Source organism: Bos indicus, chromosome 27 (genome assembly GCF_029378745.1).
Source record: "Bos indicus isolate NIAB-ARS_2022 breed Sahiwal x Tharparkar chromosome 27, NIAB-ARS_B.indTharparkar_mat_pri_1.0, whole genome shotgun sequence".
NCBI lineage: Eukaryota > Metazoa > Chordata > Mammalia > Artiodactyla > Bovidae > Bos > Bos indicus.
The window spans coordinates 37,280,253-37,296,615 of NC_091786.1; the positions used below are offsets into that span (position 1 = coordinate 37,280,253).

The 16,363-nt window shown below is 44.2% G+C and overlaps 1 protein-coding gene across 4 annotated transcripts in view; it reads right to left on the reverse strand.

Moving 5' to 3' along the window:
• Positions 1 to 16,363, reverse strand: part of SLC20A2 (solute carrier family 20 member 2) — a 115,550-nt gene that overhangs the window by 2,204 nt on the left and 96,983 nt on the right. For all 4 annotated transcript variants that reach the window (XM_070781493.1, XM_070781494.1, XM_070781492.1 and 1 more), the window contains 2 exons: positions 9,123 to 9,308; positions 7,869 to 7,953 (listed from right to left, as the gene is read on the reverse strand). In XM_070781493.1, coding sequence (XP_070637594.1) covers positions 7,869 to 7,953; positions 9,123 to 9,308 — 271 coding nt within the window. The remainder of the gene's footprint in view (positions 1 to 7,868; positions 7,954 to 9,122; positions 9,309 to 16,363) is intronic.

Here is a 16,363-nt window from a genome sequence, read left to right on the forward strand (position 1 = left end):
AGGAAAAAAATGCACAAGTTTTAAGTTTCTAAAAATGGAAGTCATGAGAAAGGCTTATCATGAGATAAGCCTAATATCTCACACCTCAATTAAGCTCTGATGAAGCTCAGCAGCATCATGAAGGTGCCTTGGCCCCCGGGAGGGCCCCTGAACATCTCCATGAAACAGGCTTTGTCTCCACTGACCCAGAATTATTTCAGAGTCAGCAGGGGCCAGTGAAGTTCAGAGAGCAACTAGGGTGTATTCTGAGGTCAGCCAAAAAAATAAAATCCAGCACTTCACTTGTTTATGGAAGCAAACTGGAACAGCAAAACCAGCAGCATATTTAAGGAAGTTAATCTGACATTTTGTCAACCCAAGCTGTGATTAACTGGGAATTCGTACCGCCTCCAGGTAGCAAATAACAACCCACCTAAGGAGCATTAGATGATCGTTGTACGTAAACCCTTTGTCTAAAACCAGTTTCTAGCACACAGGAGACAATCGAGACGTTTCTGCTGCACAGAGACTAGCTGGTCCTGCTGGCCCTCAAATGCAGTCAAGTCTCCCGACACTGGCTTCTGAGGTGGGACTCTCCTTGTTACAGACCCTCTTCAGCTAGGCTGGATTATCTCACACATAAGAGAACATACTCAAATTTTAGGGTTATCCATACTCTCTCAGAACACTTCTTAAAACGCAGAAAATAGAATCATTATTGCAAGTTTATGAAATAGGAGAAGTGGACAGTTACCCACGATTAGTTGTTCAGTAACTAAATTGTCTCTGACCCTTTGCAACCCCTTGGACTGCAGTGCACCAGGCTTCCCTGCCCTTCACTGTCGCTTGGAGTGTGCTCAAATTCACGTCCATTGAGTCGGTGATGTCATTTAACCATCTCACCCTCTGCTGCCCTCTCCTCCTCTGCCTTCAGTCTTTCGCAGCATCGGGGTCTTTTCCAGTGAGTGGGCTCTTCACATCAAGTGGCCAGAGTTATCAGGTGGCCACTGTTCGTGAGTTACCCCAGAACACCGCTCTTGTCACACTTGTGTATTCCATTACACACTTGTGTATTACATTATTTTTAATAAATATGCCTATATTCGTAAACAACAGGGAACACTACTGTTTGCTTTAAGAAAATAAGCATTTTCCCATAGTGCTCACACCTTTATGACCATCATAAAACATGGTACACCCCTTAGGCCGATGTACCTTAATTTATTTAAACATTTCCAATTTCCCTCCAATTTTTCCATATTAGCAACAATGTCATGATTATACCAGAAAAGACCCTGATGCAGGGAAAGATTGAGGGCAGGAGAAGAAGAGGGCAACAGTTCATACGATCCAGTATAAAAAAGAAGCAACCTGATTAAAATATGGGCAGAAGACCTAAGTAGGCATTTTTCTCAAAAAGACAGGAGCAGCAGGCACATGAAAAGCTGCTCAACATCACTCATCATCAGGAAACACAAATCAAAACCATAGTGAGCATCACCTGTCAGAACGGCTATCACCAAAAAGACCACAGGTAACAAATGCTGCAAAGGCATGGAGAAAAGGGGGCTCCAGGACACTGCTGGAGGAAGTGTGAATTGATGTATCCACCTGTACGGAGGTTCCATAAAAAACTGGAAATACAAACTGCTATGCGATCCAGCAATTCCACTCACGGGTATTTATCGAAAGAAAATGGAAACACTAATTTGAAAATGTGCACCCCAACATTATTTACATACAATAACAAAGATATAGAAGCAACCTAAGTGTGTATCAATAGATAAATGGATAAAGGAGAAATGGTATATACACACACACACACAGGAATATTAGCCATAAAACAGAATGAAATTCTGCCATTTGCAACAATATAGATGAACCTGGAAGGTATTACACTTAGTGGAGTAAGTCAGAGACCCAAATTTTGTATATTTTTACTTCTATGGAATCTAACACAAGTATAACAAAATAGAGACTCATAGAATCAGAGAACAAAGTAGTAGTAACCAGAGGGGAGTAAAATAGGTGAAGGGGGTTAAAAGGTACAAATCACTAAGTGTAAAATAAATTAAAAGGATGTGATATACAGCACGGGGAATATAATCAATATAATAACTGTATGGGGTATCATCTATAAAAATATCAAATTATGTTGTACACCTAAAACTACAATATTTTACATCTATTAAGAAACAGCTAAAATAACACCTGATAACACAAGGTCTCTTCATGTATTTTGCCCATTTACATACTGGAATCTGAATGTGTCTCGTCTTATTGTTGCTCAGTCGCTGTGTCTGACTCTTTGAGACCCCACGGACTGCAGCACGCCAGGCCTCCCTGTCCCCAACCATCTCCCAGAGTTTGCCCAAGTGCATGTCCACTGCATTGGTGATGCCATCCAACCATCTCATCCTCTCCTGCCCCCTTCTCCTCCCACCTTCAATCTTTCCCAGCATCAGGGTCTTTTCCAGTGAGTCAGCTCTTCACATCAGGTGGCCAAAGTACTGGAGCTTCAGCTTCAGCTTCAGTTCTTCCAAAGAGTATTGAGGGTTGACTTCCTTTAGGACTGACATGTTTTATCTTCTTGCAGTCCAAGGGACTCTCCAGAGTCTTCTCCAACACCACAGTTCAAACACATCAATTCTTCCGTGCTCAGCCTTCTTTATAGTCCAACTCTCACATCCATACATGACTACTGGAAAGACCATAGCTTGACTATACAGACCTTTGTTGGCAAAGTAATGTCTCTGCTTCTTAACATGCTGTCTAGGTTTGTCATAGCTTTCCTGCCAAGAAGCAATGGTCTTCTTAATTTCATGGCTGCAGTCACCATCTGCAGTGATTTTAGAGCCCAAGAGGAAATCTGTCACTGCTTCTACCTTTTCCCCTTGTATTTGCCATGAAGTGATGGGACCAGATGCCACGATCTTAGTTTTTTTAATATTGAGTTTTAAGCTGGGTTTTTCACTCTCCTCCTTTACCCTCAAGAGACTCTGTTTCTTCACTCTCTGCCATTAGAGTGGTATCATCTGCATATCTGAGGCTGACATTTCTCCCCCAATCTTGATTCCAGCTTGTGCTTCATCCAGCCAGGTATTTCACATGATGTGCTCTGTATATAAGTTATTCAAACAGGGTGACAATAAACAGCCTTGTATTCCTTTCTCAATCCTGACTGAACCAGTCAGTTGTTCCACACAGGGTTCTAACTGTTGCTTCTTGACCCGCATACGGTTTCTCAGACAGCTGAGATGGTCTGGTATTCCCACCTCTCCCAGTGTTTTCCCAGTCTGTTATAATCCACAAAGTCAAAGGCTTTAGTGTAGTCCATGAGACAGAGGTAGATGTTTTTCTGGAATGTTCTCTCTATGATCCAGCGAATGTTGGCAATTTGATCTCTGGTTCCTCTGTCTGTTCTAAACCCAGCTTGGACACCTGGAAGTGCATGGTTCGCGTAGTGCTGATGCCTGGCTTGGAGGATTTTGAGCATACCTTACTGGTGCGGAGAGGAGCACAGCTGTCCGGCAGTCGAATGTTCTTTAGTGCTGCCTTTCTTGGGGACTGGGATGAGGATTGACCTTTTCCAGTCCTGTGGCCACTGCTGGGTTTTCCAGTTTTGCTGACATATTCAGTGTAGCACTTGACTAGCATGATCTTTCAGCATGTGAAACAGCTCTGCTGGAATTCCATCACCTCCACCAGCTTCACTGGCAGCAGTGCTTCCTAAGGCCCACTTGACTTCTCACTCCAGGATGTCTGGCTCTGAGAGACTACACATCGTGGTTATCCAGGTCATTTAAGATCTTATTTGTTTATGTGGTATTTAAATATTAACTGATATTTAATGCAAATATTTTCTCAAGCCAGTATTTTTGCTTTCACTTTTAAATTTCTAATTTCATACACTAAACTATGCTATGCTCTTCTTCTGTGATTTATCTTTGGCTTGAATATTTGGTATTTAACTCGTTCCTCTATTTAAGAATACTCACTTTGGCCGTGCTGGGTCTCTGTTGCCGTGCGGGTTGGTCTCTAGTTGCAGCGAGTGGGGCCACCTTCTGGTTGTGATGCACAAGCTTCTCACGGTGGTCACTCCTCTTGTTGGAGAAGCACGGGCTCTAGGGCCCGTGGGCTTCACTAGTTGCGGCCCATGGGCTCAGGAGTTGCAGCTCCTGGGCTCCAGAGCACAGGCTCAGGAGCTGTGGTGCATGGGCTCAGTTACCCTGGATCAGGGATCAAACCCACATCTCCTGCAGTGGCAGGTGGATTCCTTTCCACTGAGCCACCAGGGAAGCCCGTAACTCTCATTTATTTTAAATTTTCTAAAATAAAATTCTATTTTATTCTAAAGTAATTCTAAAATATTATTTAAGCCATCAGATAACAGCACGTATTTTGACAACTGTGGGTCTAAATTTGTTTCTCTAGGGGGAAAGCCAGTTATCCAACATCACTTACTGGTCAAAATTTTCCTTCGTCAAACTACACGCTCGTAGGTACTAGGTTTCTGTCTCTGGCCTATCTACTTTTTTATACAAGTATCTAATTTCTTATTATTATGGTAAAATATACAACACAAAAATCTGTCGCGTTAACAATTTTTAAGTGTACAGTTTAATGGCAACCATCGTAACCATGCGTCCACAGAACTTTTTTGTCATCCCAGCCTGAAAGTCTCTGCCCATCTGCCCTCTCTCCCCACGCACTTGCCTCCTGTTTCCTTGTAACAGACTTACTATCTGGCCAGGCTGTTCCCCTTGTCACTGTTTCTCTTTGTAGATCATTTTATATTCCTGCTAGTTTAGCCCACAAAATTAACTGTAGCCTTAGTCTGTAAAGTTGTAAGCATTTGGTTGGCGTCGTGTTTGAGGAGAACTGATGTCTTTATAAACTGAGTTTCCCACCCAACCACGGTGTGCCTCATACGCAGGTTTTCTTTGACGTGTGAGTAGAGCTTTGTGTTTTTTCCATGTACATCTCTCACTTTATTAGGATTTTTCTGAAGTACCTCTTATTTTTGTTGCAACTATGGAGGAGTTCTTTATCTCATTTTCTTACTGGCTATTGCTGACAGACAAAAGTTCTAAATTTTTGTGTTTTTTTTTAATTGCAAACTTGGTCATTTTTACTGAATTCCAGGAATGTCTAGAAATCCATGCTGAATTTTATTAAATGTCTTTTTGGAATGGACTCAACAGACAGCAATACGTTGTTTTCTAATGGATCGATGAACCGTACTATACTGAAGATGTCTGTAAACACCCATTTCTTGAGCTCTGTGAGGGGACTGCCCTGTGTAGATATCAGCAGCAGATAAGACCTGTCCTGTTCAGAGCCGACTTTCTGACAACCCAGAAGATCAATGTGGTCCTGTTGAAATGTTCTTTTATAATATTGTTGATGTCATTTATTAGCATCTTAAAGTTTTTTTTTTCTTTTTTTTTTAATCAACATACATCTGGAAAGACAGCTTTGACTGTTTGTGGTGTTTTCAATCAGGTTTCAGTATTAGGTTATTCAGTATATGTTTCATAGAACAAATTGGAGGGCTTCCTGTTTTATTTTCTCCTATATTATGGCAAGTTCATTTAATGTGAGAATTCTCTCTTCTAAGATGGAAAAGATTAACCAGTGACTCCGTCGAGGTCTGGAGTCAAGCAGCATTTTCCTCCTTTCGCGTTTTCAGGTGAGAATTGTTTTTGGAGAACTTCCTTAATTTCTTCCTACTGTTCTGATCAGGTTTTCCACTGCCCTCCCCACTTCTTGTTTCATATTTATTTTTCATGTGTGCTTGCTAAGTATATATGCTAAGCAGCTTCCGTCGTGTCCAACTCTTTGTGACCCTATGGACTGTATCCTGCTTGCTAAGTATATATGCTAAGCAGCTTCAGTCGTGTCCAACTCTTTGCGACCCTATGGACTGTATCCTGCCAGGCTCCTCTGTCCATGGGGATTCTCCAGGTAAGAACACCGGAGTGGGTAGCCATTCCCTTCTCCAGGGGGATCTTCCTGACTCAGGGATTGAACCCAGTCTCTTGCATTGCAGGCAGATTCTTCACCATCTGAATTACCAGGGAAGCCCAGTTACACTACTATAAATCTACTCAAATCCTTTACATTCCTAAGTACTTCTGTCTTCATTTGTCACAGACTTAGACATAGTAATTTCTGAGTTCTAACAGCTTTTCCCTTGTATTTTTAGTTGCTATGTTATTTGGATCACAAAGGGCCCAGAGTCCCATGGCTTCACTATTAATGAGGTCTTTTGTTGATATAAGGTGGTATTCTTTGCTGTCATTTCAACTTTTTGAGGATGTTTCCAGATTAAGTCCATCACCAAGCACTAACAGCAACAGAATTACTGAGACGCAGGGGAACCAGACAGCATCTGTATTACAAGTCATCTAAGGTGGTCTTTCCATTTTCCAGATTAGATAACTGAAACCTAGAGGCTAGTGACCCTATTTGTAGTTATTTTAATTATAGTTGATTTACAATGTTATGTTAGTTTCAGGTGTAAAGCAATTCTGTTATATATCTATATTATATATACACACACACAGGTTCTCGTCTGCTATAGGTTATGTAACATATTAAGCTTCCTTCCCTGTGCAGTAGGTCCCTGTTGTTTAAAGTTTTATATATAGTAGTGTGTATCTGTTGACCCCAGACCCTTAATTTACCGCTCCTTTTCCCTTACCCCTGGTAACCGTAAGTTTGTTTTCTATGTCTGTGAGTCTGCTTTTGTTTTGTAAATGAGTTCATCTGTATCATTGTTAATTAGATTCAATACATAAGTGATATCATTGTGGCGGATTCATTTTGATATTTGGCAAAACTAATACAATTATGTAAAGTTTAAAAATTAAATTAAAAAAATAATAAAATAAAATAAATTTGTATAGAGAAGGAAAAAAAAATAAGTGATATCATATGATATTTATCTTTCTCTGACTTAATTCACTTAATATGAAAACCTCTAGGTCCATCCCAGTTGCTACAGATGGCATCATTTCACTCTTTTTTGTAAGCCTTTCACACTTAGCAGTGCTTGTTTGCAGACACATGGGTGGGAGTTTTGAGACTGGGTGTGGGGAGGCCGTGTCTGTCACAGTCACTGTGGTCCCTCGGTGCCCAGAACAGCACTGCACACACAGCAGAACAGGTGAGTTTTTTGAATGACAGGAGCCACTGGACCTAGGAAAATCTGCATGGGCCTCTGTTTTGCTGAAGTTAGTGGCTATGTTTGTATACCGGAGGCCCCTGGGGATATTTCAGAATTCCCCCAGGTATTCGGCAGCCCTGGGTTAGCAGACTTGAGTTCCAGCCTGGCCCACCCTGGGGCTCCCTTGGACAACTCCCAGAGTCTGTTTCCTCTTTCTTCATCTTTAAGGCTCCTTGCAGCTCCAACATCTCAGCACTAGACAAGGAATTAATTCCCTCTCACCCTGAGCTCTAGAGCCTGATATCAACAGAGGTTAATATCATCTGCAATTGACTTGAAGGCAATAGGGCTGCTCTGACCACCATACAGAAGAGAAAACTGAAACAACACGTCTTACACTTACATGAGCGATTTGTGCCTGTGTCTGTCCCCCGTCCACTCCCAGGCCCCTTCAGAGGGTGTGGGGGGACTGAGTGATGCGCCCCTCCACACCCTACCCAGGCCTACGAGCATGTTCATGGACACAGGACCTCAATGCAAAACCCCCAGTGAGGGAACCAGGACACAGGGAAGGAGGGCAGGGAGGGCCCAGAGGGGCTGCTGAGAAGAAAATGCCCCCCCGGAGACCCCCGGTGACTCTCCCGTCCCTGAGTGCACACCCAGAGCCGCCCCGACTACCCCCACCACCTCGCCCTGGTCACCAGGCCAGGCCTCCTACCTTGCAGTGTGTGGTGCTGACCGGCAGCCCGATGTTGGAGGCGATGACCACGGTGAAGGCCGAGGCCAGTTCGATGGTGAAGCCGCTGTGGGGGAGACGGGAGGCCGTCAGGGCACCGCCAGGGGCTCGCCAGAACCTCCGGGTGGACTGGGCTGCACAGCACCAGAGCCGGGACATCGCGGCAGCATCACACGGCACTTGCTGCGAGGCCGTGCTCAGCCCTAAGGAGTGAGTCCTGTCTCCCTGCTGGGTTTTCAGAAACCTCACCTGAAGGAGCTGGGCCAGGAATACCTGCCGCAAGGAAAACTACACACGTCGTTTCTAAATGGACGCAGGGAAAACCACACTCTTGTTTCAAAAATGTGTACTTATTATTATAAAGGAGTGACTTTTTGCTCAGATTACTTGTTTTTTTTTCAAATCAATGCTAGAATCTTTTGTTAAAATGAATTTCAAGACCTTTTACAATAGGTGGTGGTGGTGGTTGAGTCACTAAGTCATGTATGACTCTTGCGACCCCATGGACTGTAGCCTGCCAGGTTCCTCTGTCCATGGGATTCTCCAAGCAAGACTACTGGAGTGGGTTGCCGTTCCCGTCTCCAGGGGATCTTCCCGACCCAGGAATCAAACCCGGGTCTCCTACATTGCAGGCAGTTTCTTAACCAACTGAGCTATGAGGGAAGCCGTTAAAATATGTAGTTCTGAATTTTAGTTGTACTTGGAAATTCTCTTGTGGATTTATTTGACCCCTAATATTTCTAAATATCTCCAAAAGAGGACCACAGGAAGCCAGGTGGGAGGCTCCAGACCCCACCCCAGGGCAGAGCACACCCCCCCCCCCCACCACCACCACACCCGCTGAGCCCAGGCAGCCCAGGAAGGATGTAATCACCCGAGGGCAGCAGGTGACAGCGGCCTCCCGCCAGCAGGTGGAGCCGGTGAGCGGAGAGTGTGGGACAGGCAGTCCCCGCCCGCCTTTACCACTGGTTCTCTGGACCTCAGGCCGCTAAGACCCCCAGAGGGATGGGAACAAGGGCTGCAGGTGGATTTGCGTCTTCTCTTCCTTTCCGCGTCTGCCTCCGTTCCCATCCCTCTCCCCGTTCTCAGTGCCACCGAGGATGGGGGCCAGCAGAGGATGAGGGCGATGGGGGAGATGGTGCTAGGAGACGCCCGCTCTGCGAACCGCCCCCACCCCCAGAACAGGCTGTGCAGGGGGACATCGACACACCCGCTCCGAGGCTGCCCCCTGCTCACCTGGACGGCGTGATGGGGGTGAGGTCCTTCCCCATGGTCTGGATCACTCGTCTCCCCCACACCCAGAGGCCCGTACAAATTCCAACCCCTCCATAAAACAGCAGCCAGACGGGAGTCGCGGCTTCTTGCAGGACCGCACCTTGTTCATAAATCAGCCACAGAGCCACCAGGGGCCCGATGGCATTACTAGGAGAAAAAAGCAAAGCACACAAATAAATTGTACAAGTGTCCACACATACAGATGATGCTGTACACAACATTCAATGACTTCTCAGTCTTGAGAACAACCTATCTTACCGCATTTGTGGTTTGCCTGTGTAATCTCTAAGTGATGATAACCATTTAGCCATTTTTTTGGTTATGGCTAAAATAAACAAAAAATTTACCATTGACTATTTTTAAGTGTCACTGGAAAAGACACGGATGCTGGGAAAGACTGAAGGCAAAAAGAGAAGGGAGTGGCAGAGGATGAGATGGTTAGATAGCACCACTGACTCAATGGACATGAATCTGAGCAAACTCGGGGAAACAGTGAAGGCCAGGGGAGCCTGGTGTGCTGCAGGCCATGTGGGCGAGGAGCTGGGCATGACTTAGCGACCAAGCAATCACCGCCACTGCCCAGTTCAGCAGTGTTAAGGACAGTCACACTGTTGTTAAACAGGCCTCCAGAAATTTTTAATCACGAAAATCTGAACCGCTATACCCACTAAATAAGAATTCTCTTTGCCTTTCCCCCTTCCCCCAGTAACCACCACTTTACTCTGTCTCTATGAATTTGATGGACTACACCAGGTTTCTCACGTAAGTGCAAGCATACAGTATTTGTCTTTTCATGACTAGCTTATTTCACTTATCAGAATGCCTTCAAGATTCATCGGTGGTGTAGCATATGACAGAACTCCCTTCCTTTTTAAGGAAGAATATCCCACTGTGTGTGTGTGTGCATACACACATCATGTCTTGTTTATCCATGCATCTGTTGATGGACACTTCAGTCGCTCAGTCGTGTCGGACTCTTTGCGACCCCATGAATCGCAGCACGCCAGGCCTCCCTGTCCATCACCAACTCCCGGAGTTCACCCAAACCCACGTCCATCGAGTTGGTGATGCCATCCAGCCGTCTCATCCTCTGTCGTCCCCTTCTCCTGCCCCCAATCCTTCCCAGCATCAGAGTCTTTTCCAATGAGTCAACTCTTCGCATGAGGTGGCCAAAGTACTGGAGTTTCAGCTTTAGCATCATTCCTTCCAAAGAACACCCAGGACTGATCTCCTTTAGAATGGACTGGTTGGATCTCCTTGCAGTCCATGGGACTCTCAAGAGTCTTCTCTAACATCACAGTTCAAAAGCATCAATTCTTCAGCGCTCAGCCTTCTTCACTGTCCAACTCTCACATCCATACATGACCACTGGAAAAACCATAGCTTTGACTAGACGGACTTTTGTTGGCAAAGTAATGTCTCTGCTTTTGAATATGCTATCTAGGTTGGTCATAACTTTCCTTCCAAGGAGTAAGCGTCTTTTAATTTCATGGCTGCAGTCACCATCTGCAGTGATTTTGGAGCCCCAAAAAATAAAGTCTGACACTGTTTCCACCATTTCCCCATCTATTTCCCATGAAGTGATGGGTTGCCTTTATCTCTTGGTGATTGTGAACAGCTGCTGCTGTGAACGTGGGTGTGCAGATGTCTCTGAGGCCATGTTTCCCATCCTTTTGGGTATATACCCAGAGGTGGAATCGCTCCATTTTTTGAGGAACCTTCAGACTGCTTTCCACAGTGGTCGCACCATTTTACATTTCCACTGACAGTGCACAAGGGTTCCAGTTTCTCACGTCCTTGCCCACACTTGCTACGTTGTTTTTACAGTAGCCATCTTCATGGTGGTGCGACTGAAAGATCAGAGGAAGTGGACACAAAAACCAAGCTCTTCTTTCCTTCCTTTCTTTCTCTCTTTCTTTCCATTTTCATTGCCAGCACAGCTACTAACATCAACTACCAGTGTGGGGCAACCATGTCAGCCTCCCCACAAAGGAACCACAAACCATATATCTATTTCTCAGGCCAACCCTGCAAAGTAGGCATTGGTCTCCTATTTTACTGATGAGAAAACTGATGCTAAAATCATGTCACTAGCAGGAAGCAGAACTGGGATGTGAGTTAGGATTCACTCAGGTGCTCACCCATCCCCGAGACCCATGGTTGTCACTCAGGCTCTTGACAAGCACACACTGTCTTTTTTGGGGGGGAGGGTTCCACAGCTTTTTTTTTAAAAAATTAAGACTTTAAGTCTCCTTATCAACAACATCCCCACCAGAGTGGAACATCAGGTACAACTGAGGAACCCACAGTGACATGCTGGAATCATTCGAAGTCCACAGTTTAAACTAGGGCTCACTGTTGGTGTTATATGTACTATGGGTTTAGACAAATTGACATGTGTCCATCATTAGCATATCCTATACTGCCCTAAGATACTAGCATATCCTTAGGAGCCCCTGGTGGCTCAGACGGTAAAGGGTCTGCCTACAATCGGGAGACCCGGGTTCGATCCCTGGGTTGGGAAGATCCTCTGGAAAAGGAAACGGCAACACACTCCAGTACTCTTGCCTGGAAAATCCCATGGACAGAGGGGCGTGGTAGGCTACAGTCCATGGGGCTGCAAAGAGTCAGACTGACTGAGTCACTTCACTTTCACTTTTCACTTTCATGAGAAATGTTGGTCTACAGTTTTCTCATAAGGACTTTGGTTGTGGTATTAGGTTAATGCTGCCCTAACAGAATGAGTGAGGAAGTATTCCTTTTGCTTCTGTCCTCTGAAAGAAACTGTAGGCAAGTATAATTTCTTTCTTAGAAGCTTGGTAGAATTCACCAGTAAACCCATGTGGGCCTGGTGCTTTCTGATTTGAAAGATTGTTAATCATTGACTTAATTTTCTTAATAGATACAAGCCTATCAGGTAGTCTGTTTCTTCTTGTGTGAGTTTGGGCAGGTTCTGTCTTTCAAGAACTGGTCCATTTTATCTAGCTTATCAAATTGGCAAACATAAAATTATTCATAGTATTGCTTTTATAGTATTATTAACTTTTTTTATTGTCCATAAGATCTATAGTGATGTCTACTTCTCCATTTCTGGTATCAGCAATTTGTGTTCTCCTTTTCCCTTAGTTAGCCTGGCTAGAAGCCTATAAATATCATTAATATTTTCAAAGACCCAGCTTTTAGTTTCATTGATTTTTCTCCATTCATTTCCTGATTTTAATTTCATTTATTTAGCTCTAATTATTATTTCTTAACTTCTGTTTACTTTGGATTAAGTAATAATTTGCTTTTTATTTCCTAGGCTGGAAACTTATTGATTTTACATCTTTCTTCTTTCCTAGTATATGAATTCTGGAGAAGGAAATGGCAACCCACTCCAGTAGTCTTGCCTGGAAAATCCCATGGATGGAGGAGCCTGGTAGGCTGCAGTCTATGTGGTCACTAAGAGTCAGACAGGACTGAGTGACTTCACTTTCACATTCATGCATTGGAGAAGGAAATGGCAACCCACTCCAGTATTCTTGCCTGGAGAATCTCAGGGATGGGGGAGTCTGGTGGGCTGCCATCTATGGGGTCTCACAGAGTCAGATATGACTGAAGCAACTTAGCAGCAGCAGCAGCAGTATATGAATTCAATGCTATAAACTTTTTTCTAAGCATTGTTTTTGTTGCTTCCCACAAATTTTGATGTGTTTTCAATTTCATTTAGTTTAACATATTTTAACACTTCTCTTGGCATTTCTTCTTTGTTTCATATGTTATTTAGAAGCGTGTGGTTTAATCTCCATGTATTTGGGGATTTTCTAGTAATCTTTTGTTACTGATTTATACACAGTTGATTGATGGTCTGTTTCGCTCAAATACGTCCTTATTGATTTCTGCTGCTGGATCTATCCACGTCTCCTGTCTGAAATCAACACAGTTACTCCTGCTTTCTTTTAGTGTTAGCATGCTATACTTTCCTTCTTCCATTTACTTTTTGTCCTTTTTTAAATAACTTTTAAGCTGTGCTTTTACATTTCAAGTGGGTTTCTGGTAGACAACAGCGAGTCGAGTTGTGTTTTTTGATCCACTCTGATAATCTCTTGTCTTTTAACTGGTGCATTTGGATCACTGAAATTCAAACTGATTGCCGGCATAGCTGGATTAGCATCCACCGTATCTGTTGGTGCTTTCTATCTGTTGTCCTTGTTCTTTACTCCTATTTTTGTCATCTGCCTTTTTTTTCCCCCTTCTGTTGTTTTAACCGAGCATTCCATATGATTCCTTTTTCTCTCCCTTCTTCGCATATTGGCTATACTTCTTTTTTGCTAACTTTCTAAAATGGTTGCCCTAGAGCTTGCCATATATACCTAGGGTTAATCCAAATCCCCTTTGCAATAACATTATTACTACTTTACTGGTAGTGTGAAAGTGTGCAAGTGTTAGCCACTCAGTCGTGTCTGACTCTTTGCCACCCCATGGACTATAGCCTCCCAGGCTCTTCTGTCCATGGAATTCTCCAGAATATATACTCAAGAATACTGGAGTAGGTTGTCATTCCCTTCTCCAGGGGATCTTCCTGACCCAGGGATCAAACCAGGTCTCCCACATTGCAGACGGATTCTTTACCATATAAACCATGTAAGTTAAGTGTAGATAGCTTTAAAAAATAACCCTAGTTCCACCCTTCCATCCCTTGTATCATTGCTATCACTCATTCACTTAACACAAGCATACATAAGTGTGCACACATGTGCACACACACACACGTAGCTTAATTCAATTATGGCCTCAGAGCAGACACTGTATCATTTCTATTTTTTAAAATTTGTTGATGTTTTTATATATTAAACTAAATATGTATATATATATATAACATATACATACACATATAATTGACTACACTATTGGTTTTATTGTTCTGAAATAATTCTTATTTGTTAGATCAATGAAGAAGAAGAAAAATTAGTTGTTCTTTTTACCTTCACTTAGCCCTTCTTTGGTGTTCTTCCTGACTTTATGTAGATCTGAGTTTCTGACACACATTATTTTCCTTCTATCTAAAGAATTCCTTTGAACATTTCCAGCAAGGCAGGTCAGCTTTTCACAAATTCCCTCAGTTTTTCTTTGTCTGAGAAGGTCTTTCTTTCTCTTGAAGACTTCCTTTCACTTTTAAAGGACTTCACAGGGTACTCAAGTCTGACTTGGTGGGATTTCCCCTTCACAAACTATTTCACTCCACTCTCTTGATTGCAGGGTTGAGGGGAAGTCATATATAATTTTTATCTTTGTCCCTCTATATCTATAGATACCTCTGTATCTCTGATTTTTCGAAGTTTAAGTCTGATGTGCCAACGTGTACTTCTTGTGTATCTGTCCTGCTTGGCGCTCTCTGAGCTTCCTGATCTGCGGTCTGATGTCTGACATCAACTTACAGAGACCCTGCTGCTGCCGTGACTCAGGCAGGCATCTCCTGTGTTCCTTTCTTTCCGTCTCCTGCTGCTCTTCTCATTACACCGCGCCTTTTGTAGTTCCCGGGTTCCTTCAGTGTTCTGTTCTGTGTTTCTTCGATCTATGTTCTCTCTGCTTTTTGAGATTATATGGACACACCCTCAAGCTAAGAGATTCTTTCCTTAGCTGTGTCCAGTCTACTAATAAACCCATCAAAGGCATTCATCATTTTTTAAAGATAATTTTATTTATTTATTTATTTTTGGCTCTGCTGGGTCTTTGTTGCTATGAGGGCTTTTCTCTAGTTGTGGCCAGCAGGGCTACTCTCCAGTTGCAATGCACAAGCTTCTTACTGTGGTGGCTTCTCTTTTCGGGAGCACAGGCTCTAGAGCATGGGCTCAGTAGTTGCAGCTCTCAGGCTCTAGAACACAGGCTCAACAGGCTCAGTTGCTTCATGGTATGTGACATCTTCCTGGCCCAGGGATCAAACCCATGTCTCTTGCATTGGCAGGTGGATTTTAAACAACTGAGCCACCAGGAAAGCCCCCTGCGTTCTTCCTTTCTATTACAGTGCTTTTGATCTCCAGTGTTTCTTTTTGGTTCTCTTAGGATTCTCATCTGTCTGCTTACCTGTCCATCTAATGGATGCCTATTTTGTCCATCAGATACCTCAGCATATGAATCATAGTTGTTTTAAATTTCCTGGTCTGATAATTCTAACATCTCCCCCATATCGGTTCTGCTATTTGCTCTGTCTCTGCCAGTTGTGTTTTTCGCTTTTTGGTGTGCCTCGGAAATTTTTCTTGATATGCAGATGCGATGTCTTGGGTAGAAGGAACTGCTGTCAATAGGTTGTTAGTGATGTGGTGGGTCTGGGGAATGGAGAAGCCTTCTGTGGGTCCTTTGATGACCCCTTTGATGAGGTCTTGGTCTCTCACTGAGACTGTGCCTCTGAGCTGTGAACTTGGCAAGTGTTTCTCAGTATTTCCTCCCTCCTTATGTGAGACAGGATGGCTGGAGTTGGGAGTTTACCTTCTCCGGAGGGGAAGCCAAGGGCAGTCTGGAGTGTGTTTCCCCTTCCAGGTCAGTTAGCCTGTAGTAATCCCCTGCAGGCTGGGCTCTGGTGACCCGGTGTCTCCTGAGTGCAGCCTGGCTAAGCACACGATCTCTGTTCTGTCTAGTGGCTGCTTTCCTTCCCCCCCAGGGCAGGAGGGATTCCTCTTCCCTGATACTCACTGTTAGGGCTTCTGGATAGTGGGCCCCCCCTACCCTGGGTCCCCCAGAGCCTTAACTCTACTTGTCCCCCCTGAGCCTCCAGGGCCCATTGCTCCAGTCCAGGATTCCATGGCCCTCAGCACAGTATCCACTCCTGAGTCCCTCCTCCAGGACTCCCTGCATCTTTGCCTCTCCGACCCTGGGGGCAGTGGTTTGTCCTGTGCTCTCCTCTCCCTTTGAGATCCAAGAAGAGTTGTTGACTTTTCAGTCTATTTGGTTTTCGCTTGCTGTCAGGATGTAGTGATAACTCCCAAGCTCCCTACAGGCTTTGAATGACGCCTGTGGTTCCAGCCCACCCTCCACAGTCTGGAGACCGAGTCACAGAGAGCTGTCTTCCCACGTTGGCGTCTCTCTAACTGCGTGGCCCTGGGCAAGAGTCACATTTCTGAGCTTCAGATTCCCGGTCTCTGAGGGGTATCACTTAGAACTGCAGGCTTCCCTGTGGCTCAGACGGTAAAGAATCTGCCTGCAGTGTGGGAGACCCAGGTTCGATC